Source organism: Delphinus delphis, chromosome X (assembly GCF_949987515.2).
Source record: "Delphinus delphis chromosome X, mDelDel1.2, whole genome shotgun sequence".
Lineage (NCBI taxonomy): Eukaryota > Metazoa > Chordata > Mammalia > Artiodactyla > Delphinidae > Delphinus > Delphinus delphis.
The window spans coordinates 12,433,337-12,459,375 of record NC_082704.1 but is presented as its reverse complement, the minus strand read 5'-3'; the positions used below and the strand labels follow the sequence as shown (position 1 = coordinate 12,459,375).

Below are 26,039 nucleotides of genomic sequence, written 5' to 3'. Positions count from 1 at the left end.
GAACTGACAGATCTGGAAGAGAATTGACTTATTGAGGGTATCTTAACTCTCTTCTTTAGTTGCTGCCATATGACAAAGAGATTAGATTAAGATTTGTGTTTCTTCAGAGGACAATTCTAGTACCAGTGTAGTCTATTAGGCAGGTATCAGCTGGGTATAAGGAAGAATCTGCTAGCAATTAGAGCTCTCTAACATTTGAATAAGCAACCTCAAGAATTAGTGAGTAGTTAATCCCTACACGTTTGTAGGAAGCGCCTAGATGACCCAGCTCTTTGAGATTTCATAATTAGGCACCCAGCATAGTGTCTGGTCCCTAGTAAGTGAGTGTCTGGTCCCTAGTAAGTGAGTGCTTAATGAATTGTAAAGGGCAATTCTGTATTGGGTAAGAGACTGGACAGGTGACCTTTAATGTTCCAACTTTAAGATTCTTTGAAACTGTAGGATAAGAGTAGTACTCTTCAATTAAAAGAGATAGAGGGGGAATATATCATACAGTGTATCAAATCATGATCCATATGGGCAAAATATTATAAAACCTGAAATATTAGGATGGGAAAAGTGATCCTTTGAAACTTATGTGAAGTATATTAAAGGAGGTAAGTGTGGTATGGTTTTCTGAACACAGAGCAAGGAATTTGGAAATTTGGTTTTTTGTCTCATCTCTGCTGGTTCCATTTTGGAAGTCAACCCTAAGTTCATCGAGATGAATCAGACTTCATTGTTTTTAAGCCTACTGGCCTATTTTACTTTAGCCAAGGTTGTTCCATCTGTCACAGCTGATGGCCAAAGGGAAAGAATAGTTAGAGAATGTACTGTGCCAAGCTTTTGACCATGGGTAGGTTAACTTGATCTCTCATAGGTTTAAATTTCCTCATCTGCAATAGGAGAGGCTGAATTAGGAGTTTTTAATATAGATACGGATGCATCAAACCCAATTTTTATTTTATTTTATTTTTTTAATATTTTTAATTTTTATTTGTTTATTATGAGTGATATTTAGCATTGTTTTACATGTTTATAAACTATCTGTATCTGTTCCCAGTTTTTATTGATGTGTATGTTTTTGGGCAAAGGCGTCCTTACATTTCATTAGATAAACAGACCCCAAAAGATGAAGAACACTGGTACTTTCCAACTCTGATTTATCTTAGTAAAAAGATATTCTTTTTAAATTAGTGGCTATGTTAAAAAATTTTGAAGATTTATTTCATAAGGTGTTGCAGACAGGAAATAAAAGAAGGATTAAAAGGATCAGGACATATTTATGAATAACGGGGTAAATAGAGCTACTAAGAGAGGCCAGGGAATACTAACCAAGAGCAACCGCCCATGTTTCTTTGTGTCTGTCACTTCTGATATCTGGAAACAGAATTTTAGGTTGATGGGCTGTGAGGTCTGACTCAGGATGGCTACTCATGTTGAAAGTCATTTGGGTAGAAAGGTAGTAAACATACAAAGTATGATACAGGAAGCTAATCTCATCAGCTATATGAAAATCACATTTAATGCTTATAATCACATCTCATATTCTCAGGCTCGGATAGAGTAAAAAAGCCAAGAAAATCACTTTCCAGAGCTGCATTTATTCTATACTGCCCATAGTAATAGCTTATGTATGCATGCAATAAAAGTTTAATCACAGTAAAGCTCATTTATTTGAGCCCCCTGAGAATGACTGTGTTAAAATTCATCTTTTTCAGAATTAGGCAATAGACGTGGTCATAGACGTGAGTTAGGCCTAATGGTTTTCTGGGTCTAGAGTCTTGTGTTTTCTTTCAGGTTCTGTACTTTGTTAATTTCCCTGATGGTTGCTATAACTGATCATCTCTTTTTCCTTAAAACACCCGCCGCATTTGGCTCTTGGGTAACCACTTTCATGGTTTTCTCCTGTTTTACTGGTTGCTCATCAGTCTTTTCATTTCTCCAACCTATTTTTTTTTCATTTTTGGCCTCACCACACAGCTTTTGGGATTTTAGTTCCCCGACTGAACCTGGGCCCTTGGCAGTGAGGGCATGGAGTCCTAACCGCTGGACAGCCAGGGAATTCCCTCATTTCTCCAACCTCTTAATGTCGGAGGGCCCCAGGACTCAGTCTTTGAGCTTTGCCTCTTCTTTTTTTTTTTTTTTTTTTTTTGCCTCTTCTTATTTATACTCACACCTTGGCGATCTTACCCTGTCTCATCACATCAGATACCTCAATGACGCTTAGGTCTCTAGACTTGTATATCTGGCTGTTTACTTGACCCGTCCACTTGGATGTCTAGTAGGCATTTCCAACTTAACATGTTTCCAAAAGAACTTCTAATCTTCCCTTCAAATCTGCTTCTCCTGTTGTCTTCTGCATCTTAGTAAATGGCAACTACATCCTTCTAGTTGCTCAGGCATCGCCCTTGATTCCTCTTTATCATTCTTCACTTATACCCTATGTCTAGTCCAACCCTTTGGCAGATCATGGGCTTGAATTTTTTTTTTGGCTGCATCACGCGGCTTGCAGGATCCTAGTTCCCTGACCAGGGATCGAACCCGAGTCCACAGCAGTGAAAGCCCTGTGTCTTAACCACTGGACAGCCAGTGAATTCCCCATGTGGCTCTATTTTTAAAATATTTTCAGAATCCACCACTTCTCATCACCTTCACCACTATCAGCTGGTCCAAGACATGGTTATATCTCACATGGATTGTTGCAAAAACCTAGTTGGTCTCCTTGCTGCCAGACTTGTCTTCTCACAGTCTGTTCCCAGTACAGCATTCAGAGCATTCCTTTTTAAATTTCAACTCGTGTGAATCCTCTGCTCAGAGCCTTCCAGTGACTTCCCATCTTAGAGTAAAAGTCAAAGTTCTGAAAATGGCTTGTAAGGCCTTATACAACCGATATATAAGGCCAGTGGTTAAAAATAGGGCTTCTACCTTGATTAGAGATCTTAGCACAATTTTTGCTGCATAATCTCTCATATGAAATGCAGAGCTTTCCTGTACTGGGTTCAGGACCCATACTTAAACAGTGAACCTGGATACGCATTATCATGCAGTAATTTAATTTTTCTCTTTAATGTTAAGTTTTGATCTGTAGCATTAACAATGATTATTTCTCTAATTCATAGCTGTTTTAAATTGTATTTTTGCTTTAAGTAGAATGCATTCATCCTACAAACACATATAATATAAGGGCACATTATGTACCAGACAGTAGGGTTACAGGAATGAATAAAGAGGCACACACCAATAAGCTTTGCAATCGTGAGCGAGTGGTTTTATTGTGCATATACACGTACAGATAACAATCCCATAAGGGTTACATATTATTCTTTAGACAGAAGCCAAGGGGTAAACTGTATGTTGAGTAAATAATTCAAAATGGAAGCATCATGGTTTCTCCTTGTGATTTTCTATCACGCTTTATTCCTCTTTTACTTTTCAAGTGACAGAAGAGTCTCTATTTCTGACCAGGCATTTGCCAGTCCTGTCTAGTTTCAAACTTCTCTAGTTTTTGTTTTCCGTCTTCTGGTTTTAGTAATCATTCTCTTTTTCAAACACAAAAGCTTCACACAGATTATATACTCAGTACCTTTCATCATTAAGCATGGCATTTTACACACAGTAGGCCCTCAAATCTCTGGGTGCTTATAAACATGATTTCTGCATCATCTATTTGATTTTCTAACTATAGCTAAGGTTACAAGATAGTTTTCTGTTTTAGTATATAGAAAGGGGGATGCAATAAAAGATGAAAAATAAAGCCATTTGCTAATAGAAGGATTTAAAAAAAATCTATCCACAGGCAAAGAGAAGGTTCTTAAGTATTGTGTTTTGGGCAGTATACTGAGTCTTATTTGTGTGTTAGGGACATTTAGAAACAAAAATATTTTAAATCGTAAAGAGTTTTAAATGCAGAATATAATGAAAGGCCTATTCTTTTTTCAGCCTTCTATTGTTAACGTGCCTGAAGAGCCATGAATCAGAAATTTACGATGTCAGTTTGGTATAAAAATTCCTTTCCCTTCCTTTTCCCCCTCTCTTTTATTAGCTATAAACATTCAGATGAAAACCACCTAACTTGTGATGGACCCCCCTATGGAAATTCCTGGAGAATATACAGATAAGTTGAATGTAACCTACACTTACTCTGTGAAATTTGAAGTAAGTATTCCATGCCATCATCTTATTTTTTTCCCAAATCAAGTATATAAATATCATATATTTCATTAGTATTAAAACCTTAATTTGCATCAATTTAAAGTTGTGTAACACAGCTTAGGAGCCCAAGAAAGTAGGTAAGTTCTTTATGTTAAAACTATTCAAAAGACAATAATTACAGGAATGGCTGTATTCAATCTACTACATTTCAGGTACCTTGCCCAGTACTTTACTTTCTCATACTTCATACTGAGGTTTGAATGAGGTACATGGGTAACCAGAGGGGTGCAGTGAGACCTTCAAGGAAGAATATCTTGTGGAAGAGACACAACCTATTGTAGTGAAAAGGGATGACATATTGGACATTTGGACTGACCTACAGTTCAAATTGGGGCTTGGCCACTTACTAAGCTGCATGAGCATAGGCAAGTCATGTGATCTCTGAGGCTTGAGTTCTTCTCATGTCATTTCATCCTCATTTTCAGAATATATAAAGCCCTTAGCATGACACAGAGTAGGTCCTCAACATATAACATTCATTATTATTTGTACATCTGGAATTTTTCCTTTTTTAAATAGCTATTTTTATAAAGATGGTATGTATTTTTGGTAAATAGATAGATAGGTAGATAGACAGATTGACTGTTAACATTCTGGTGAACAATGTATCAGCTCTTCGAAGCGTTTTCCAAAGAGTTTTCCGTAAACTAGTTCTTTCATATTTTATTTATTTTAGCTTGGTATTTTAAAAGGTGTTATGTGCAAAAGGGATCTATGATGAGGTTACTTTGGATAATGCTAGGTTAAACAATGTTAAAACAATGGCTTTATGAGTATCCAGTATGTTAAAAAGCATTGTGAAGTTTCAAAAGATGATTGTAATATGCAGCATTTCATAGACCATGGCAAGAACTCATGGGGATATAATTTTCTGTAGAATATATAAGGAAAACACTGCATGTGGTGCTAAAATGTGTACATCTTTGTACAAATGGGATATTACATGTGCTATTTCCACTTAATGTGTATGTCATGGACATCTTTCCAGGTCAATAAATGCAGAGTCACAGCCTTCTTTTTATTGACTACATAGTATATTTAACATACAGGCTGTAATTGACTTATTTAGTGCCATATTGATAAAAACAACCCAAATGTCTAATTTTTAATTATTATAAACAATGCTTTAATGAGCATCCTTACTTTTTTTTGTTTTGTTTTGTTTTTGTTTTTGTTTTGCGGTACGCGGGCCTCTCACCGCTGCGGCCTCTCCCGCTGTGGAGCACAGGCTCCGGACGCGCAGGCCCAGCGGCCATGGCTCACGGGCCCAGCCACTCCGCGGCCCATGGGATCCTCCCGGACCGGGGCACGAACCCGTGTCGCCTGCATCGGCAGGCGGACTCGCAACCACTGCGCCACCAGGGAAGCCCATCCTTACTTTTTTATTTGTCTGACTATCTCCTAGACTAAAATTCCTAGAAGTAGGATTATTTAGGTAACAGGGTGTGCACATTTTGATAATACCTTACCAAATTCTTTTGCAGAAAAGTTGCTAGGCCTGAAGATCTGCTGTTTCCTCACACACTCAGCAATACTAGGTTTTTGTCAGTTTTAAAAATCGTGCTTCAGAATTTTAATTCTGTGAGTATAACAAAGGGAGGTAGATTCATACTAGGCACACTCCTAAGGATCCAATATATAAACCAGAACACCAATTTTGTAATTTATGCGAAAGAATATAAATGTCTAGTGGACCACACCATTCATGTCAGCTGGTTAGCCCATCTGCTTATAATAAAGATATATGAGAAAGCAAATATAAATAGAATAGAATAAATAGAAAGTTTCTTGGTGAGTATAGGACCCCAGAGCAAAAGTAAGAGAGTATTAGAAGATGATATTCAGGTGTACTAGTGCTATGCTTGCCCATGGACCAGGTACCTGGTTCATATTCATGGGTCAGGTACTCTTAGCCTTGGACAGTATTAGAGGTGCTTCTCCAGAAGATGAACTTTGGAGCTTTCCTTTCATAGGGAAACCTTTTTATGACTATGTAGATATATGTATTTCTCTTTATAGTTTTTAAAGGTTGTGCATCATATTTTTGATTCAGCTTTCATTATACTTGATTTTATATAAGGCTTATTTCTTATGGCTTTAGATTTGATTTCCTGAGACAAAACCCTAATCACCTTATTTGGGATTAGGTCTCAAATCTCTTTGAACACTTACAAATTGTGCTTGGTTTGTGTCATTTCTATAGATGGCCTGACAGCCATTATAACACGATTCTTCCTAATCTCATTCTGAAAGCAATTCCAGTTTGGGGATGCCTTGCTTTTGTCCCTATGTATCACCTATAAAATGTTATCTCCATTTTATAAATGAGGATCCTGAAGCCCAGTGAGCTGAAGTAATTTTCTCTGGATCGTAGCTAGCAGGAGGTGGAAGTGATATTCAAACTCAGGTCTGTTTGGCCCCAAACTCATAGTTTTTCCACTATTCCATTCTGGCTTTCTATATTAAAGGTCTATTATATTTTCTGCCTACAGAGTTACTGTAAAGAAAATGAGAAACGTTTATGTTAGAAATGTGTGTGTGCGTACTTTGAATCATCCAGCTAGAGGTCAGGCTTACTTGATCCTATATCCTGCAGTTTACCCAAAGTACAATTGGTGAAAACAGGCAATTTACTAGTCCAATAAGTATAGTCCAGCCTTCTAATCTCTGGATGAAACACAGAAGTGTAATCTGGGGAAAGGAATGAAATACACCCTGAAGAAATTAAAATAACCTTTCCCCAGTGATTGAGAATAGTATTCTAAGTCTAACCTGTTATCAGAAGTTGATTGAAGAGCTGAAACCCTTATACATTTTTATCACTTATCAGTTGGCTATTAAAATTTTAAGTATAGGATGGTAACTAGACTTATGGTGGTGATCATTTTGAAATGTATAGAAATATTGAATCACTATGTTGTGTAACAAGAACTAACATAGAGTTGTAGGTCAATTATACTTCAAAAACAAACAAACAAACAAACTCATAGAAAAAGAGATCAGATTTGTGGTGACCAGAGGCAGAGGATGGGGGGAGGGGGGAATCACATGACGATGGTCAAAAGGTACTAGGGATGTAATGTACACCATGATAAATATAATTAACACTGTACGTTATATATGAAAGTTGTTGGGAGTAGATCCTAAGAGTTCTGATCACAAGGAAAACATATATTTTTTTTCTTTAATTTTGTATCTATAGTATACGTGATGATGGATGTTCACTAAACCTATTGTGGTCGTCATTTCATGATGTATGTGAGTCAAATCATTATGCTGTACACCTTAAACTTATACAGTGATGTATGTCAATTATATCTCAATTAAACTGGAAGAAAAAAATAACAAAATAAAAAAATTTAAGTGTAGGAACGCTTATGTTTACAGTAAAAGCCAAGGGAAGGCACATCTAAATTGAAGTTTAGATTCATGCCAGGAGCCTGCATGGTATGGTGTTAGTGGTCTACCTGCCTGTCAGGAAGTAACTGTGGCAGTCAGAAGAGCTGAAGTACAAGTTCAGATGCAGCTATACCAAATGGGGGTTTTGGGGAATTGCCTTATTTGAGGTTAGGTCTCAACTCCTTGTTCTTTAAGTTTCCTTAATCCTGGGAGGTATTCCAGAAGAGGAGCTTTTCCTTTCCCATTGAAACTCGTTTAGGGTGCTTAGAAGGCTCTTGGCTTCCAGACGTGGTACAGTGGAAAGAACCAGACACACCCAAGGTTTGAATCCTGGTTTTGACATTTCCTAGCTGTGTGATCTTCGGTAGGTTACACTGAGCCTATATTTCCTGATCTGTAAAATGGGGCTAAGATAGTTACCTCACGTGACTGCTGTCAGAGATAAGTGAGCTAACATATAAAATATTTAGCTAGCCCGTAGTAGACACACAATGTTTCCTATCCCTTCTCTCAGATACAGGAGCACCTGATTTACTAATGTTTTATACGAGAGTAGCTCATGTATGCAGAGTGCACTTACACAGTGAGAACGCACCAAGCCACAATATTCTTTTTTTTTTCTCTTTAATTTCTTTTAACCACAATATTCTTTACCTGAACACCAGAAAGTTGCTGTTATAGTTGTGGGGAGGGCTCCAGGAAGAGTGGTGATGGATATCTCTGATGGTGCTGTTTCTTTATTTTCTGTCTTGAGTTTAGGTTGAATTTTTTTTTTTTTTTTTTACCCAGTGATAATCGTACACGTCAACATTTCTCAAAGTGCATTCCCAAGAATACTAGTCAAATAAGTTTGGAAAATGCTACTTTCTACTGTCTCCTTTCTTAGCTTCACAAAGCACATTAATGTTTAAAAGTCTCCTAATAAAGAAACCTTTGACTGAGTCTAACTCAGCATTTTATAATCGTCTTTGACTATGGAGTACCATTCTGGAGTAACATTTATATCCCGCTGCAGATTCCACATTGTGTACCCTAGGGGTACATGGTTGTTGTGTCTTATAGTAGCTTACAAAATCCTATTGAACTAGAAATTTTTATTTTTAATTTTTTTAAATTAGAAAAATTTTTATTGAAGTATAGTTGATTTACAATATCGTGTAAGTTTCAGGTGTACAGCACAGTGATTCAGTTATACATATATATATATATATATTCTTTTTTAGATTCTTTTCCCTTATAGATTCTTTTCCCTTACTGCATGATGGTGAGTATAGTTCCCTGTGCTATACAGTAGGTCCTTGTCAGTTATCTATTAAAAAGAAAAAAAAAAAAAGAACCTTCAGAAGGAACCATCCCTTGCCAACTCCTGGATTTTGGACTTCTAGCTTCTAGAACTGTGAGAGAATAAACTTCTGTTGTTTTAAGTAAAAAAAAAAATTATAGTAGTTATTCATGTTCATTGTAGAAAATATAGAAAAATCACAAAATGTGAATAAAAGTCATTTAGACTACTACCACGTGCTGAGAACTACCATGAAAATTTTTGTGTATGTAATTAAGAGTGATAATTCGAAATCAGACAGCTGGGTGCAGGTTTTTTTCCTCTAGTTGGCGGCAAGCGGGGGCTACTCTTCTTTGCAGTGTGCGGGCTTCTCACTGCGGTGGCTTCTCTTGTTGCGGAGCACAGGCTCTAGGTGCACGGGCTTCAGTAGTTGTGGCACGTGGGCTCAGTCGTTGTGGCTCACGGGCTCTAGAGCGCAGGCTCAGTAGTTGTGGCACACGGGCTTAGTTGCTCCACTGCATGTGGGATCTTCCCCGAGCAGAGTTTGAACCCATATCCCCTGCACTGGCAAGCGGATTCTTAACCACTGTGCCACCAGGGAAGCCCATATATAGTGTCTGTATAGCACTTTTTTGATAAAGAAATATCTTACATTCTTCTTTCTTGAACTAAGTCTTTGAAATCTGGTGTGTGTTTTACACTTAGAGCTGATCTCACTTAGGACCGACCACGTTTCAAGTGCTGAATAGCCATGTGTGACTAGCTGCTGCCATCTTGGCAAAGATCTAGACCTCCACATTTTCAGGGACTGTCCCCTTTGGTCTGTGCTTCTACTTGTTTTTCACCTTCTGTTGCTTCTCACTCTCAATACAGAAAATCCCACCAGGTCCTGTGACATGGATTGATCCCAGGCGCCTGGCTGGGTGAACTACAGTCTCTTACCCTCCTGCAGACTGCAGAAGCCTTCCACAAAGACAGTCTCGGGCTAGGGGAGGGGTAGGTGTGATCCTGACACAGGAATGGGGCGGGGCTGGGGGGCCTGGCTGGAGAAGCTGAACACGTCAAACGACTTACAGATGTCAGTGCCATACAGCAGCAATGGCGCCTGAGCCACCTGGGTTGCGATCTCCATCCTCCTGCGCCGCCTCTCCCACCTTAGTGCAGCCACCTGCAAACTGCTGTTAGGATGCAGAGCTTGTGGTCATCGGCCGAGTTGTTGGCCTGAGCCCCTGGTCAGGCAGCTACTGGCCACAGAAAGGTTCAGAGGCAAATATAGCAATTTTTAGTTATAAAAGTTTTGTCTTTTTGCTTTTTAATTGAACATCTTATGTACTTTATGTTTTCAGAAAATAATACATGTTCCCAAGTGGGTACAAAGTTTGGTGTTTATATAACAATTTTGTTCAGAAGTTATTGAAGGATGGGACCATAAAGATTAACATTTGAGTGAAGACCTTTTATTCATCCATTTATATAACAAATATTTATTGAGGGCCTATTATGTGCCTAGCATGGGAATTTTTATAAAGTACCTAGTTTAACTATTATTCACAATAGTCCTCTGAAGGCAGGTACTATTTTAAATCTCCATTTTATAGACTATAGAACTGAGACTCATAGAGATAAAGTTACTTGCCCAAGGTCACAAATGTAAAGGATTGTAAGTCTAGATTAGCTTGACTACAGAATCCAGGCTTCTAACACAGTCTCTTTAATACATCGTGTGAGTTTAGAATGGGAAGGAGTTATGGTGGGTGAATGGACCAAGAAGACTTTATAAGAGAGAGGCCTTTAGCTAGTCCTTGAAGGATGCTGAGGATAATTTGGATAGAAGGGGTAGAAGTGTGCAAGGCATTCTGGGAAGGCCTATAAACTGAGTTAAAAGACCTGGCATTTAGGAATCTGGAGAGGAGCCTGAGGAAGGGCTTCTCAGGTAAGAATGTACATGCTGTATGTGGGGAACAGTGAATAGACCTGTCTGATTGAAACAAAACTTTTTTCATTTGTTTGTTCATTCAGCAACAGGCAGTAAATGCACTCCACGTGCCAGGTGTTAAGCCCTGGGGTATATAAAGGCCAAAAAGATTCAGTCTAGTACCCCAGACTTTAATTGTTTATATAGTATTGGTAGAAAGGTTAGAAAGATAGGTTTGGGCCAGATTTTGAATGGCTAAAGTATTTCTATTCACCATATTTTACTTTAGAAACTTAACTGTTTTTATACCACCAACCAAAGATTTTTTGGTTTCACTCTAATCACATTAATTTTAGCTATGTATCTACGTATGTGAGTTATATAAGCTCTAGTTGTGGACTAGCTTGGGACCCTAGCCACATATATAGTTGTGGTTTTTTTTTTTGCAAAATGCATTCCTGATTTTCAGGCACCATAGACCAATAACTGAATTGAGAATCAGAGAATTTTGGTGCTGGTTTGCTTCAAACTCATACTGTGACCTTGAGCAAGTTCATTTTCCTTTCTGGACTTCAGTTTCTGCCTAGTGAAGTGAGGGAATGGAGCTGGATCAGTAGTTCTCAACCCTATCAAACCGATGTCCTCTTTTAATAACAAATGTTTTATCATTCTCCCTTTACTATTGTAAAATTATATTAATAGATACTAGATAATTAAACCTGACTTACACATAGTTTCAATAGGCATCAATATAGCACCCTAACTATAATATAAAGGAGAAATAAAGATAAATTAGTTTTTAATAAAATAATGTATGTTTCAGTATATATTTCAATCATTGTCAGATGCATGCACCTATGTGTATAATCATTGTAAACATGACATCTACGAATGCATATGGCTATGAGAATTGTGCATTGATGTCTCAAATATCACATCTTTCTAAAGGATGCCATGATTTTCTCAAATGTTGATCAATTTTGGTGAAGTTTCAAGCCAAACATAGTACCATTTTCCCTCAATTTACATGGTAGTTGCATTGCTGGGGGAAAAATCAATGTATATTAAAACTATGTAAAAATACTTTATCTGTAAAATGAAGTTAGAATCTAGGCGCAGATAATCATAAGCAGTTTTTCACTCACATGAATGTTGGATGGGGCTTTTAGAAGTTCTTCTCAATTCTTTGTGTGGGTCTCCTGGTGCCAAGCAGGACGTCTGGCCTTCTATTCAATACTATGCTGCTAAATACCAGTAGCATCCCCACACCTTTTCATTATGCCCCCTAGAGGGTGCTGCTTCCCCTGTTGAAAACAGCTAGACTAAAAGAAGCTGTAGTTACCCGCCAGCTTGATTCTTTGATTCCCTGCCCGTATTTTTACCGAGTGAAACCCATCATGTGCTGTGTCCTGAATCAAGAATTCTCGTCTATATTTCTATATTTGCTTCTTGTGACTTCATTATAAATAGCATTAAAGACCTGCTTACCTTGTATGCATTTATGACAATTGCTATGTCTTATAAAAGATTTTGAAACTCTGGGATGTAGAATAATTCATTAATTTTAAATGTATTAAAAAAATGGGTTCCACCATTTAGTTATCTTTTTGCATTTGTCTCAAATGTACCTTAGGATTTTGAAACGATTGATTTTCTTATGGAGGAGCAGTATGTGTTGTGGACTGTTATTTCCAGCAGGTGGCAATGTTTGGTGCAAAAACTACTTGATTTAACAACTGCGGATTTTCTAGGCTCTCTTTGTATTTAAAAGCCAAACTTCATAGTGCATATTTGAAAGTTTCTCTCCTTTTTTTTACATTTTATTTTTCTTCCAGTTTTACTGAGATATAATAGATACACAGCACTGTATGAGTTTAAGGTGTACAGCGTAATGATTTGACTTATGTCATGAAATGATGACCACAGTAAGTTTAGTGAACATCCATCATCTCATATAGACGCAAAATTAAAGAAATAAAAAAACAATGCTTTTTCCTTGTGATGAGAACTCTTGGGATTTACTCTCTTTAAAAGCTTTCATACATAACATACAGCAGTGTCGATTCTATTGATCATGTTGGACATTACATCCCTGGTTCTTATTTATCTTATAACTGCAAGTTTGTACCTTTTGACTGCCTTCACGTAATTCTCCCTCTCCCCATTCTCCGCCTCTGGTAACCACAAATCTGATCTCTTTTTCTATGGGTTTATTTGTTTGTTTTTGAAGTAAAATTGATCTACAACGCTATGTTAGTTCCTGTTACACAACATAGTGATCCAATATTTCTATCCATTTTAAAATGATCACCATGATAAGTCTAGTTACCATCTGTCACCATACAAAGGTATTACATAATCATTGACTATGTTACTCACCCTGTACATTTCATACTCGTGATTCATTTATTTTGCAACTGGAAGTTTGTGCCTCTTAATTTCCCTCACTTATTTCACTCCTTTTTATTTATTTTATTTTTTGGCTGCGTTGGGTCTTCGTTGCTGTGTGCGGGCTTTCTCTAGTTGCGGCGAGCGGGGGCTACTCTTTATTGTGGTGCTCGGGCTTCTCATTGCGGTGGCTTCTCTTGTTGCGGAGCATGGGCTCTAGGTGCGTGGGCTTCAGTAGTTGTGGCACGTGGGCTCAGCTTCTCCACGGCCTGTGGGATCTTCCCGGACCAGGGCTCGAACCCATGTCCCCTGCATTGGCAGGTGGATTCTTTTTCTTTTAATTTTTAAATTTTATTAAACACATATATATTTTTAAATTTTATTTTATTTATTTATTTGGCTGTGTTGGGTCTTCGTTGCTCCGTGTGGGCTTTCTCTGGTTGGCGGTGAGTGGGGACTACTCTTCGTTGTGGTGTGCAGGCTTCTCATTGCGGTGGCTTCTCTTGTTGTGGAGCACAGGCTCTAGGCGCGCGAGCTTCATTAGTTGTGGTGCATGGGCTCAGTAGTTGTGGCTTCTGGGCTCTAGAATGCAGGCTCAGTAGTTGTGGTGCACGGGCTTAGTTGCTTCACAGCATGTGGGATCTTCCCGGACCAGGGCTCGAACCGTGTCCCCTGAATTGGCAGGCGGATTGTTAACTACTGTGCCACCAGGGAAGCCCCTTCACTCCTTTTTAAAAGGCTTAATATGAGTTTACTTGCTTACGGTGATGGACAGTCTGGTGAAGAGATGCATGCAATTCAAATTTTGAAAAATTAAGTCACATTTTAGTATAGGAACAATAAATGGCTAAGATGAATCCTTTCATACAATGAGTATTTATCCCTGGATTTGTCAGTTCTATAAATTCAGAGTTTCTTATAGGTTTTAAAAAAATAGTTTATTTCAAAACAATTTCATACTACAGAAAAATTGCTAGAATAACACAAAGAACTCCCGTAGTTCTGTTAACCAGACATCCCAATTGTTAACATTTTACTTCATTGGCTCCATTGTTCACTCTTCTTTGTGTGTGTCCATTATCATTAGTCTTTCTGTGAATCTTTTGAGAGCTAGATGTTGTCTCATTACCCCTATACCCTCCAGAGTATCTTTCCCTAAAACAAGGTCACCCTCCTATATAACTAGCATACAACCATGCAAACCAGGAATCAATATTGGCATTACATTACCATCTGATTCACATTCATCCATTCAGATTTCACCAGCTGGCCAACAATGTCACTTTTCTCCTTTCTGGTTCACTATCCTATCCAGGATTACATGTTATGTTTAGTTTTTGATCTCCTCCAAACTGGGCCAGTTCTTTAGTCTTTTCTTGTGTTTCATATTCTTGAAATTTTTTTAAAAAATTATTTATTTTTTATTTATTTATTTTTGGCTGTGTTGGATCTTCATTGCTGTGTGTGGGCTTTCTCTAGTTGTGGCGAAAGGAGGCTACTCATCGTTGCGGTGTGCGGACTTCTCATTGTGGTGGCTTCTCTTGTTGCGGAGCACAGGCTCTAGGCGCACAGGCTTCAGTAGTTGTGGCACGAAGGCTCAGTAGTTGTGGCTCAAGGGCTCTAGAGCACAGGCTTCAGTAGCTGTGGCACGTGGACTCAGTAGTTGTGGCTCACGGGCTCTAGAGCGTAGGCTCAGTAGTGTGGTCCACGGGCTTAGTTGCTCCACGGCATGTGGAATCTTCCCGGACCAGGGCTCGAACTCGTGTCCCCTGCATTGGCAGGCAGATTCTTAACCACTGCGCCACCAGGGAAGTCCCTCTTAAAATTTTTGAAGAGTACAGACCTTACAGTCTGTAGGATGACCATCAACCTGGGTCTGTCTGATGGTTCTTCATGACCAGGCTCAGGCCATGGATTCTCGACAGGAAGACCACAAAAGTGATAGCTCACATCAGTAGACACATAATGTCAACCTGACCTTTCATGGATAATGTTAACCATGATCACCAGGTCATCAGGTGTCAACTAAAATCCATTGTTCAATTAAAACCCATCATTTCAGTTTTTTTTAAAGCAGTGTATATTGGCTTGCTTCATACCCACCCCCAAACTTCAGAAAAAACACTTAAAGATACCTAATTTTAAATAATAAGTCATTTCAAACATAACTTGGTAAACTTGTACCAGTGTTTTCCTTTTTCTAAGAGCATGCCATTAATTTAAGGGGTAATAATACTGCATTAATGGTTTAAATGTTTACTGGGGATTATCATTTAAGATCATTTATTGGGGATATTTTATAAGAAAGCTATTGAAAGGTTGAGTTTGACTGCACACCAGCAGAAACAGCTGGTGATTATATTTTCTTGTGTTTTGTTCTGTACTGAGCACTACAGTATTAAAACAACTTTTATAAATTCATTGCTAAAATATTTCAAAATGCTTAACATACAAAAATGTAAAATATTAAAATATTCTATAAGAAATAATGACTGAAATTGAATACTGTTTTCTAATTAAACAAAATACCCTAATAATAAACCTATTTGCAGGAGGTGGATTTTGTGTGTTGCAGTGATGCAAGTTGTCTTTTAGTTCAAATGTTGAGTTCAATTTAAATAATAATATTGGTAATACTTGTATGTGGTGAAGACTGCAAACCATATAGAAAATGTATAAGTAAAATTCTCCCTTCCTTTAGTACCCTCCCCCCAATTTCTAGTCTCTCGCTCCAAAAGTATAACCATTATTTTTTCTTCCAGAAAAATGTCTGCATCTACAAAATATGAATATAATTTTGTGGGGGGAATGGAATCTTGCTGTACATAACTTGTCTTACCATATACTTTTCACCTTTCTTTTTTCGCTTAATGCTATTTCATAGACATATTGTCACCTATAGATGCACATCATACCTTTTAATGGTTACGTAGTATTCCTTAGCATGGATTACCACAGTTTATTTATTCCCATTCTGATGGGAATTTTTGGTTGTTTCTACGTTTTTAAATTTACACACAAAAGTACAGTGACATTACGTATACCTTTGTAAGCATGGTATGAAGTTGCAATTAAGATGAAAATGTGGTCTGGACAAAAGGAAATGAAGTATGGGGTGGATTTAGGGTTACAGAAAAATAGTAGCGAAAAGGTGCTATTTCTGGTGAACAGCAGTAAGCTAAAATTATTTTTTTCCTAGTCCCTTTCTGAAATGAGGTAGAGTATCAGTAAATTAAAAAATGATAAAAATATCAGGCTAGATTGCATGATTCCATGAAGTTAGCAGTAAAGAAATAGAGAAAGTACAGGCACAATAACTTTCTGCCTGTTTTAGGATTATAACCAGTAAAAAGTCAGTTAAAGTTTGGTCATGTGATTTTGTATTTTTGTTTTTAGGAAAACAAACATATCGAGTGGGGTTCTAGATGGGATTATATTTTGGAGTCCATGTCTCATACCAGCATTCAGTGGTTTAGGTAAGCACTTTATGAAATAAAGAATAAGTAGCTTCCCGGTAGGAAATGTATACAAACACACACACACATACATACATATATGTATTTTAAAAATTATTTTGTCACCAGAGATGATCTTTTTTTCCTTTTAGTTTTATTGAGATATAATTGACATACGGTACTGTATGAGTTTAAAGTACTGTATGATTTGACTTACATTGATGACCACAGTAAGTTTAGTGAACATCTATCATCTCCTATAGATACAAAATTAAAGAAATAGAAAAAGATTTTTTCCTCGTGATGAAAACTCTTAGGATTTACTGTTTAACAACTTTCATACATAACGTACAGCAGTGTTAATTATATTAACCATGTTGTACATTATATCCCTAGTACTTCATCTTATAACTGCAAGTTTGTACCTTTTGACCACCTTCATCCAGTTCCCCCTCCCCCCACCCCCATCCAAGATGATCTTGAGTGACATTTTTTCTTCTCTGTGGCTAATTTCCCTTCTCCTTCCTCTCCCCCACATCTCCACATATGCAAAGAGAAAGAAAAAAGGAAAATCTGTTTTAAATATACTAATGTTTATGCTGAGGGGAAGGAGAAGGCTGAGATGTCCTAGAGATAAGATGTCTTCACGTAAAGAGTAGTCCATGCTGGGAAGTAGGCAGGATGGGGCTGTGGCAGTGGACACTGTGCAAAAGATAGAATGAAAACAGGAGAGACGCTTTCATTTGTGGGGTCAAAGTCTGAGCAAACTAGAGTGTAAGAGAAAGGAGTAACCAGCTGGGGTGGAGGAAAGTCAGGATGTCATGAAAGACTGGGAAGAGAGCAGAGAAAGATGAACAGATTGAGAAACCAAAACATTGCAAGTGGTCAAGGCAGGTCATATAGACGAGAGGACTGTGTTGAGATAATGTCTGTGAGTGAAGGTGGATTCATTCTCCACATATTCTTTTTCATCCCTATTAGGGTGCCAAGCACTAGGAGAGGCTCTCAGACATGGCGGTGCATAAGGCCAACAGGCTTCTGCTCGCAGGAAGCTTATATTCTAGTGGATTCAGAGTGAAGGGACTTGATTCCTCAGGAATCAACAGGACAGACCACAGAGTTAGGAGTCCTTCATGACTGTGGAAGGAGTAGTTTCAACATGAAATCGAAGGATGGACCAACTGAGAACGTGATGATTGGGGCTGTCATAAAGCGCTGACAAGAGTAGGATCTTCAGTTAGTAACTTAGGAGACTGATCAGAGAAGCCGACGAGAAATAGGTGAACCTGTGTATGTAGTATTTTTTCCCCGTTATCCTCATATCCTATAATAAACCAGTTTTGGATGGAAGAAGACTATAAAGATAAAGATGAAAGTAAGGAAAGGTGTGATTCTATGAGTATGGTCTTCTGAGGTGATGATTTTCCTTATATGCCATTGCCTTTATTTTAAAAAAATTTTATTTTATTGAAGTATAGTTGATTTACAGTGCTATTGCCTTTAAAGTGAGAATAGCACCCCCTTCTCCTCCTGTTTCTATCCTTATTCTTCCTTCTCCTCTACCTCCTTCTCCTCCTCATTATTATTATCATACTGTAGCTTTTCTAGAAAATCTTCTCTTTGGGCAATAGTCCAGGTCCCATTTTGTCACACCACCCAGAACTCTCTTCAGATAAACTTTATTTACTTATTATTTCTTTAAAGATTTACTTATCATTTATTTTATTTATTATTGGCTGCATTGTGTCTTGGTTGTGGCACATGGGATCTTCATTGAGGCATGCGGGATCTTTTGTTGTGGTCTTCTGTCTAGTTGCGGTGTGCGGGTTTTCTCTTCTTTAGTTGTGGTGCATGGACTCCAGAGTGCGTAGGCTCTGTAGTTTGCGGCACACAGGCTCTCTAGTTGAGGCGCACGAGCTCAGTAGTTGTGGTACGTGGGCTTAGTTGCTCCACGACATGTGGGATCTTAGTTCCCTGACCAGGGATGGAACCCACATCCCCTGCATTGTAAGGCGGATTCTTTACTGCTGGACCACCAGGGAAGTCCCTGGATAAAATTTATTTAAATGCTTTCTTTAAAGGGGTTGTGAAAGCGAAGGGCATCCAGATAGATTGTGGGGCTAATCTCTAGTAGTATTAATATTTATAATGTAACAATAAATGTACTTTAGTTTCTGTCTCAAGCTAATTTACTTATGACATTTAACAGATATTTTAGACATTATCTTAATGGCATTTTTCTAAAACAGTGCTGGCCTTTTCATAGATTCTGGTGAAACTTTTTTGATGTGTCTGGATTTGTCTGGGCAGTGGGATGGCAGAAGGTCTTGATTTTGATTTGGGCATAGATTTTAAGATTCAGTTTTGGAAACAGTATGTAAGAGATGGTAGGTAAGTGGTCCATGGGGTCTTTACCCTGAAGCTTGATAAAGACTTGATAGAGTTAAAAGCCTTAGTCCATCAGCTAAGAAGTCAGTCAGTCAGTCATCAATTCAACATTGATTCCTGAACTTCCATTCTCAGTTTCATGTTCTGGAACTACGTCTGTGTTCCTGATCTTATTCATTTCCCCTTGTTTTTTTTTGGGAATGTACTCTTACAAAGTTCTAAAATAACCTTAAGAATAGTGTTGCTTCTACTGATTTTTTTTTTTTTTTTTTTTTTGCGGTACGCAGGCCTCTCACTGTTGTGGCCTCTCCCGCTGCGGAGCACAGGCTCCGGACGCGCAGGCTCAGCGGCCATGGCTCACGGGCCCAGCCGCTCCGTGGCACTTGGGATCTTCCCGGACCAGGGCACGAACCTGCGTCCCCTGCATCGGCAGGCGGACTCTCAACCACTGCGCCACCAGGGAAGCCCTGATAGAGTTTTGTTTTAAAAAAAATTATTTATTTGTTTTTGGCTGCGTTGAGTCTTCGTTGCTGTTCGCGGGCTTTCTCTGGTTGCGGCGAGCAGGGGCTACTCTTTGTTGCGGTGCGCAGGCTTCTCATTGCGGTGGCTTCTCTTGTTGCGGAGCACGGGCTCTAGGCACACGGGCGTCAGTAGTTGCGACTCACGGGCTCTAGAGCACAGGCTCAGTAGTTGTGGTGCATGGGCTTAGTTGCTCCGTGGCATGTGGGAATCTTCCCGAACCAGGGCTCGAACCCGTGTCTCCTGCACTGGCAGGCGGATTCTTAACCACTGCGCCATCAGGGAAGCCCCTTGTGATAGAGCTTTAAGTTCATTTAATATATTGATGTATTCAGCCTTTGATCCACATTTAACCTTAGAAAACTGATCGACATAATGATAATTTGAATGTCTTTCTTTTACGTGTGCACACATTTTCTTTTTAGTATTCAAATAAGAAACTTGAGATTTAACTTCTCTTTTTCCTTCTTTATGTTTTCTAGTATTATGAATTCCATTGTTATTGCTGTCTTCTTATCTGGAATGGTGGCTATGATCATATTAAGGACTCTCCATAAAGATATTATCAGATATAATTAGATGAGTTTTCCCGTAAGTAAAAATGTACATATTTGATTCAGCAAATATTTGAGTGCCTGCTTTGCCCAGTTCTCAATGTTATATTTCTACTTAGAGTATAACACCTTGAATACAATGCATTTTGATGTTTAGTAATTTTGCATATTATGCTGAATCAAAGTACAGAGTGTTGTGTTGATTCTTAAAAAGTACAGGTAAGTTTATTAGAGAGTTATTTGCTATCAACTCTTTGGTTATATTCCTTTTCATGTTTCTGACCTTTCAAAATATCATTATTTAAGATTTTCATTAATTTGCAGCATGAGATAAGTATATGAAACACTGCAAAATACTACAATTTAGGGTAAATTTAGTTTTATCGATTTATACTGTTTTGACTCTTGTAATCATTTGTGTATTGATGAACGTTTAATTTCTATAGAATTGGTTGAATCTTTTTTTTAAAATTTATTTATTTATTTTTGGCTGCGTTGGTCTTTGTTGCAGTGCGCGGGCTTCTCACTGTGGTGGCTTCTCTTGTTGTGAAGCACGGGCTCTAGGCACGCAGGCTTCAGTAGTTGTGGCACACGGGCTTAGTTGCTCCGCAGCATGTGGGATCTTCCCGGACCAGGGATTGAACCCTTGTCCCCTGCATTGACAGGCGGATTCTTAACGACTGTGCCACCAGGAAGTCCCTTGGTTGAATCTTTTATGTATGTTAAATCGTGTTGCTTTCTTCATGAAAATCAAGCCAGTTGTGTCCTTTATATAATTAACACACTCCCTCCAATGCAAAACTTAAGGGAAGGGAATAGCTCATTTGTATGGCAGAGTCACATACCTGCCAGAGACCTACTGCATCCAAAATGAGCCATTGGTTTCCAGCTAGTCTGTCTCTAGAGGAAAATTCATTTTTCTCTAACTTTCAGAGCTCTTGTAACTTTCTGTCCTAGTAACTCCCGTGTTTATTAAAGACTTTCTCATATGCAGGAAGACGCCCAGAAGGAATTTGGTTGGAAGCTGGTTCATGGGGATGTATTCAGACCTCCATGGAGTGGAATGTTGCTGTCAGTTTTCCTGGGTCAAGAACACAAGTTTTGATTATGACATTTATTACTTTATGTGAGTAATCTCAGATCAATATGTGTCTTCTTCAACATTCTTAGTGAGCTGCTAACATGTTAAACTTTGATTCATGTGTACAAAAGAACCTTGAAAATTCTACCCTAAAGTTTAAGGAAATGTGTGTTTTATAGTACTTATATTTCTTTCTTCTCAAATTAAGGATATGAGTCTGAATATGTTCCTATATCAAGGAACTTTCATAGCTTCTTCAGTTTTGAGTAATTTATTGTAATGTCCAATACACTTGTTCCTTGCTTTGCAAGGTAGATGCGTTCTTGAAAATCAGCATGTGGGTAGAATCATATTTTAAATGAACTCAGGGAGTTATAATTCAAAGACTAGCATTTTGAAATGCTGTGGCAAGCCTGAGTGCTGGTCTTTAAATGTATAAGCGCAATGGCATCGTTAGTAGGCTTACAGTGGCTGAGGAACTCTGGCTGCCTTCATTTAGCAACTAAAAATGGAGTTTGTCAGTTTTTGATAACCAGAGTGCTGATTTTCACAAACAAAGCTGCTGTAAATAAATGGCTTATTAGCTGTTTCAGATGTCAGTGATAATTTCAAGATTTAGCTCTTAAGGTTATATTTTCCTGAGACCAAGTCTCCCTTTGATTTTTTCCCCCTTACCTTGAATAAAAGGAAACAGAAGGAAATTTTTGTGGGAAAAATGATTTGCTGTTTATGCAGTGACTACTGGAGTAGGGAAGGGGAAGATCTTTTGTTTAATTTTGATTTAAACAGTGAGATTAAAGGCTAAATTGAAAACATATCATTTGCCTTGTATGGAAAATCAGACTTTTTCATTAAGAAAAAATTGTCAAAAAAATTAGCTAAGAGAATAACATCAGAGAATTTCCTTGTATGCTGTTTCATAAAAATACCTTCATAAGGTTGTCTTTATTATAAAGTCCTATGTGCTTTTGAGGCCATTATTGTCACTGGTTTGATATTTCTCTTTTGTGCCTTTAGTTCTGGCCTGTCTTGGTTTCCTTTCCCCTGCCAATCGAGGTGCTTTAATGACCAGTGCTATTCTGTTATGGGTCCTTCTGGGAACCTCTGCTGGATACGTATCTACTAAGATGTATATGAGTAAGCATTGCAACTATTATTATTCCAGTAAGTTGGTGTGTTAAATGTAGAAATTAAAAAGCTGTAAAATTAAAAATTCAGAAATTGCATGGGGAATTTTAGCTGACCTAGCAAAATGTAGTTGTGTGTTAGTTACTATACAGTATTTGTAAAGTGGACTAAATCCAGTTGCTCCAGTAACTCTTCTGTCCTTTACTTCCTCAGCATTTAGAGGTATTAAGTGGAAGACAAATTTTTTGCTGACGGCACTACTGTGTCCTGGGTTGGTATCTCACATTCTCTTTTCTCTACGCAATTATACTCTTTCTTATACTTTTTTTTAAAATAACTTTATTTATTTATTTATTTATTTTTGGCTGAGTTGAGTCTTCGTTGCTGCACATAGGCTTTCTCTAGTTGTGGTGAGTGGGAGCTACTCTTCGTTGCGGTGCATGGGCTTCTCAGTGCGGTGGCTTCTCTTGTTGCAGAGCGTGGGCTCTATGCATGTGAGCTTCAGTAGTTGTGGCACGTGGACTTCAGCAGTTGTGGCTCGTGAGCTCTAGAGCACAGGCTCCATACTTGTGGCGCACGGACTTAGTTGCTCCACAGCATGTGGGATCTTCCTGGACCAGGGCTCGAATCCGTGTCCCCTGCATTGGCAGGTAGATTCTTAACCACTGTGCCACCAGGGAAGCCCCTTTCTTATACTTTATCTTGGAAAAATCATTTTACACGATAATGAAGAGTGGAAAGGAGTTGAATGACCACTGTTTTTTCTGTGGCTTCAGCATTCTTTTTCTGGTGTATTTGCATTCTTTTCATCTTTCTGTACATCTTAAACCCTAGTACAAAGAGATGGCGATGGTGCTGCGGTATTCCATTTTGATCTTTGTTTTTGAAGCAGGTTTCATAAATGCTCATCTCAGTTATGCATCTTGCCTTATATATCATGTTAGAGTGGCAATTTATACACTACATTGTGTTATTCTCTTCGTCCTTGCCTTCAGTGATTATTTCTTCATGTCTCACCTAGTTACTGCAGTGTCATTAGTGACTATAGTCCCCAGGCACAGTCATGGTCAGAGTGGGAGTCGGGGTGGTGCTGCACAGTGGCCATAATGGGAGCTCATCCAGTCCCCTAATTATAGAGATGTGGAACCAGCATGTTCAAGGTCACACAAGAAGTCAGTCATGAAGCCCAGGCTGTATATAACCGAACGCACCCCTTACATCCCGTCCAGTGCTCTTCCCATAATACCTCACTGATAAGGTGCTGACTTGCTTAAGGTTTTATCTCCAAATTCTTTAATATGTTTTTTCTTAGTCAGCTTGGGCTGCCATAACAAAATACCATAGACTGAGTGGCTTAAACAACAGACATTTATTTTCTCACGGTTCTGGAGACTGGGAAGCCCAAGATCAGGGCATCAACAGGGTCGGGTCCTGGTGAGCACTCTCTTCCTGGTTGCTGCTAGCTGCCTTCTTGCTGTGTCCTCACATGGCAAGGGAAAAGAGAGAGAGAGAGAGAGAGAGAACTCTTTGGTGTCTCTCCTTATAAGGGCACTGATGCCATCATGAAGACCGCACCCTCATGACCTCATGTAGACCTTATCACTCCCTAAAGGCCCCATTTCCAAATACTGTCACATTAGGGATTAGGGTTTCAACATATGAATTTTGGGGGACACAATTCAGTCCATAGCAAGTTCCATTAAAAAAAATTCTTTCCTTGATATGTTCTGAAGGACAAGTTTTTTTTTTTAAGGAAAAAGTAGTGGATTATATCTTAACTGTTATGTGGTACTTTAATTTTCTTTTGTTGTAAAATTCCCATGTCCTTGATGCTAGAGTGTGTCACAATAGCGGAAGTCCTATAATGAAACTTATACATAGTAAATTCAGTTATATTATATACTAATTAGTGACAAAATGAGAACAAATGCTCTGTGACTGAGTATAATGCCATAAACAATTCAATGCAGTGATAGATGATATATTCAGTAGGCTCATAATCTTTTATCTACATGTGGCTTGTTTTTTCCTAAACTCCAGGGAAAAGGTAGTATCATGGAAAAGACTGAACATCATAAGTTTACACATCAAATACATGTACCGCAGTTTTTGACTTATTTAAAATAAGGACAATGCACTCCCCTCCCCCTTACCACCTTGAATACAGCCATCTGCTTTTTCTATAACTCTTTTCAAGGGAACTAGAATGGGTGGTCTTTCCTGAGGTGAATGCTTTAATATATTTATGTAAGAAAGCAATGTCCTTGACAATATTTCAGATATTTGTTGCTTCAAGTTCAAGACTCAGATGAATCTGAAATTGAATAACTTTGGCAACAAAGTGCCATTGTGCTAAAGTCATTATACTGGATTGTCATGAAAGGGATATTGCAGGCAAGAACTAGTCAACAAACCATGTACTATTCTCTTCATTATTTAGTTACTCATTCAACATATTTATTGTGTTTTTAAAAAATTTTGTCTTGTTTTTGTTTTTGACTATATTTAATGCATTATGCTAGGCACTGTAGAGGAAATAAATGTAAATCTCCCCTGAAACTGCCTTCGTGGCTTCAGATGAATAATAATGGCCCATTTTTCATCAGACAGATGTTCCATCTTATTGTAAAAAGAAGTTACGTCATTGAACTAGAAAATGTAAGAGAATTAGAATATGCTGTGTCACTAAGCTTGATTAGCTAAACTGAACAATTAATGTCTGAAAAGCATTAGCATTTGCAATGCACTATGAGCTGTTTTTATCATGTTTTCTATGGGATCAATTTTGAAGAATGTTTTACACAGAAAAATCTAAAAATTAGAGTAGCCATAATAACATGGCTCAGGGTTACATGGGCTATGAAATGATGCAGGGGCAAACCACTTTTGTGAAAATAAAATTTTTTTTTAATTTGAAAAGCAACTGTTAACAGTGGTTGTCTCCTGGGTGGCTGGGGGACAAGAGTGAGAAGGAGACTATTTTATACTTATTTTTCACTGTTTCTCTGTTTCTTTTTACTTTTCACATTGTGTGCCATATGCATGCATTACCTATTTTTAAATAATTTAATGATAAACAACAATAACAACAACTCATAACCATATTTTGAAGTGGAGAGGTAGCATTAGAGGCTACCGGCATAGGCTTTAGCGTCACACACACACACACACACACACACACACACACACACACACACACACACCCTATGCTCTGTACACATAGGGGTCCATTTCCCAATTCTGCCCCTTTCTAATTAATGAGGCCTTGAGTAGGTTGTGAAAAATGCTGCAATGAACATGAGAGTGCAGCTATCCCTTTGAGATCCTGTTTTCATTTCCTTTATATATATACCCAGAAGTGGCATGGCTGGATCATATGGTAATTCTATTTAAAAAATTTTGGTGAACCTCCATACTGTTTTCCTTAGTGCCTGTACCAATTTAGATTCCCATCAAGAGTGCACGAGGGTTCCTTTTTTTCCACATCCTCGCCAACACTTCTTATCTCTTGTTTTTGGTGATAGCCATTCTGACAGGTGTGAGGTGATATCTCACTGTGGTTTTGATTTGCATTTCCCTGATGATTAGTGATGTTGAGCGTCTTTTCATGTGTCTGCTGGCCATCTGTATGTCTTCTTTGGAAAAGTGTGCATTCAGGTCCTCTGCCTATTTGTCAACCAGATTGTTTTTTTGCTATTGAGTTGTGTGAGTTCTTTATATAATTTGGATGTTAACT

The 26,039-nt window shown here is 38.3% G+C and overlaps 1 protein-coding gene across 1 annotated transcript in view; it reads left to right on the top strand.

Moving 5' to 3' along the window:
- Positions 1 to 26,039, top strand: part of LOC132418752 (transmembrane 9 superfamily member 2-like) — a 102,027-nt gene that overhangs the window by 24,763 nt on the left and 51,225 nt on the right. The window contains 8 exon segments of the mRNA XM_060002737.1: positions 4,025 to 4,064; positions 4,066 to 4,137; positions 16,575 to 16,654; positions 20,023 to 20,131; positions 21,089 to 21,182; positions 21,185 to 21,220; positions 22,193 to 22,312; positions 22,517 to 22,574. Coding sequence (XP_059858720.1) covers positions 4,025 to 4,064; positions 4,066 to 4,137; positions 16,575 to 16,654; positions 20,023 to 20,131; positions 21,089 to 21,182; positions 21,185 to 21,220; positions 22,193 to 22,312; positions 22,517 to 22,574 — 609 coding nt within the window.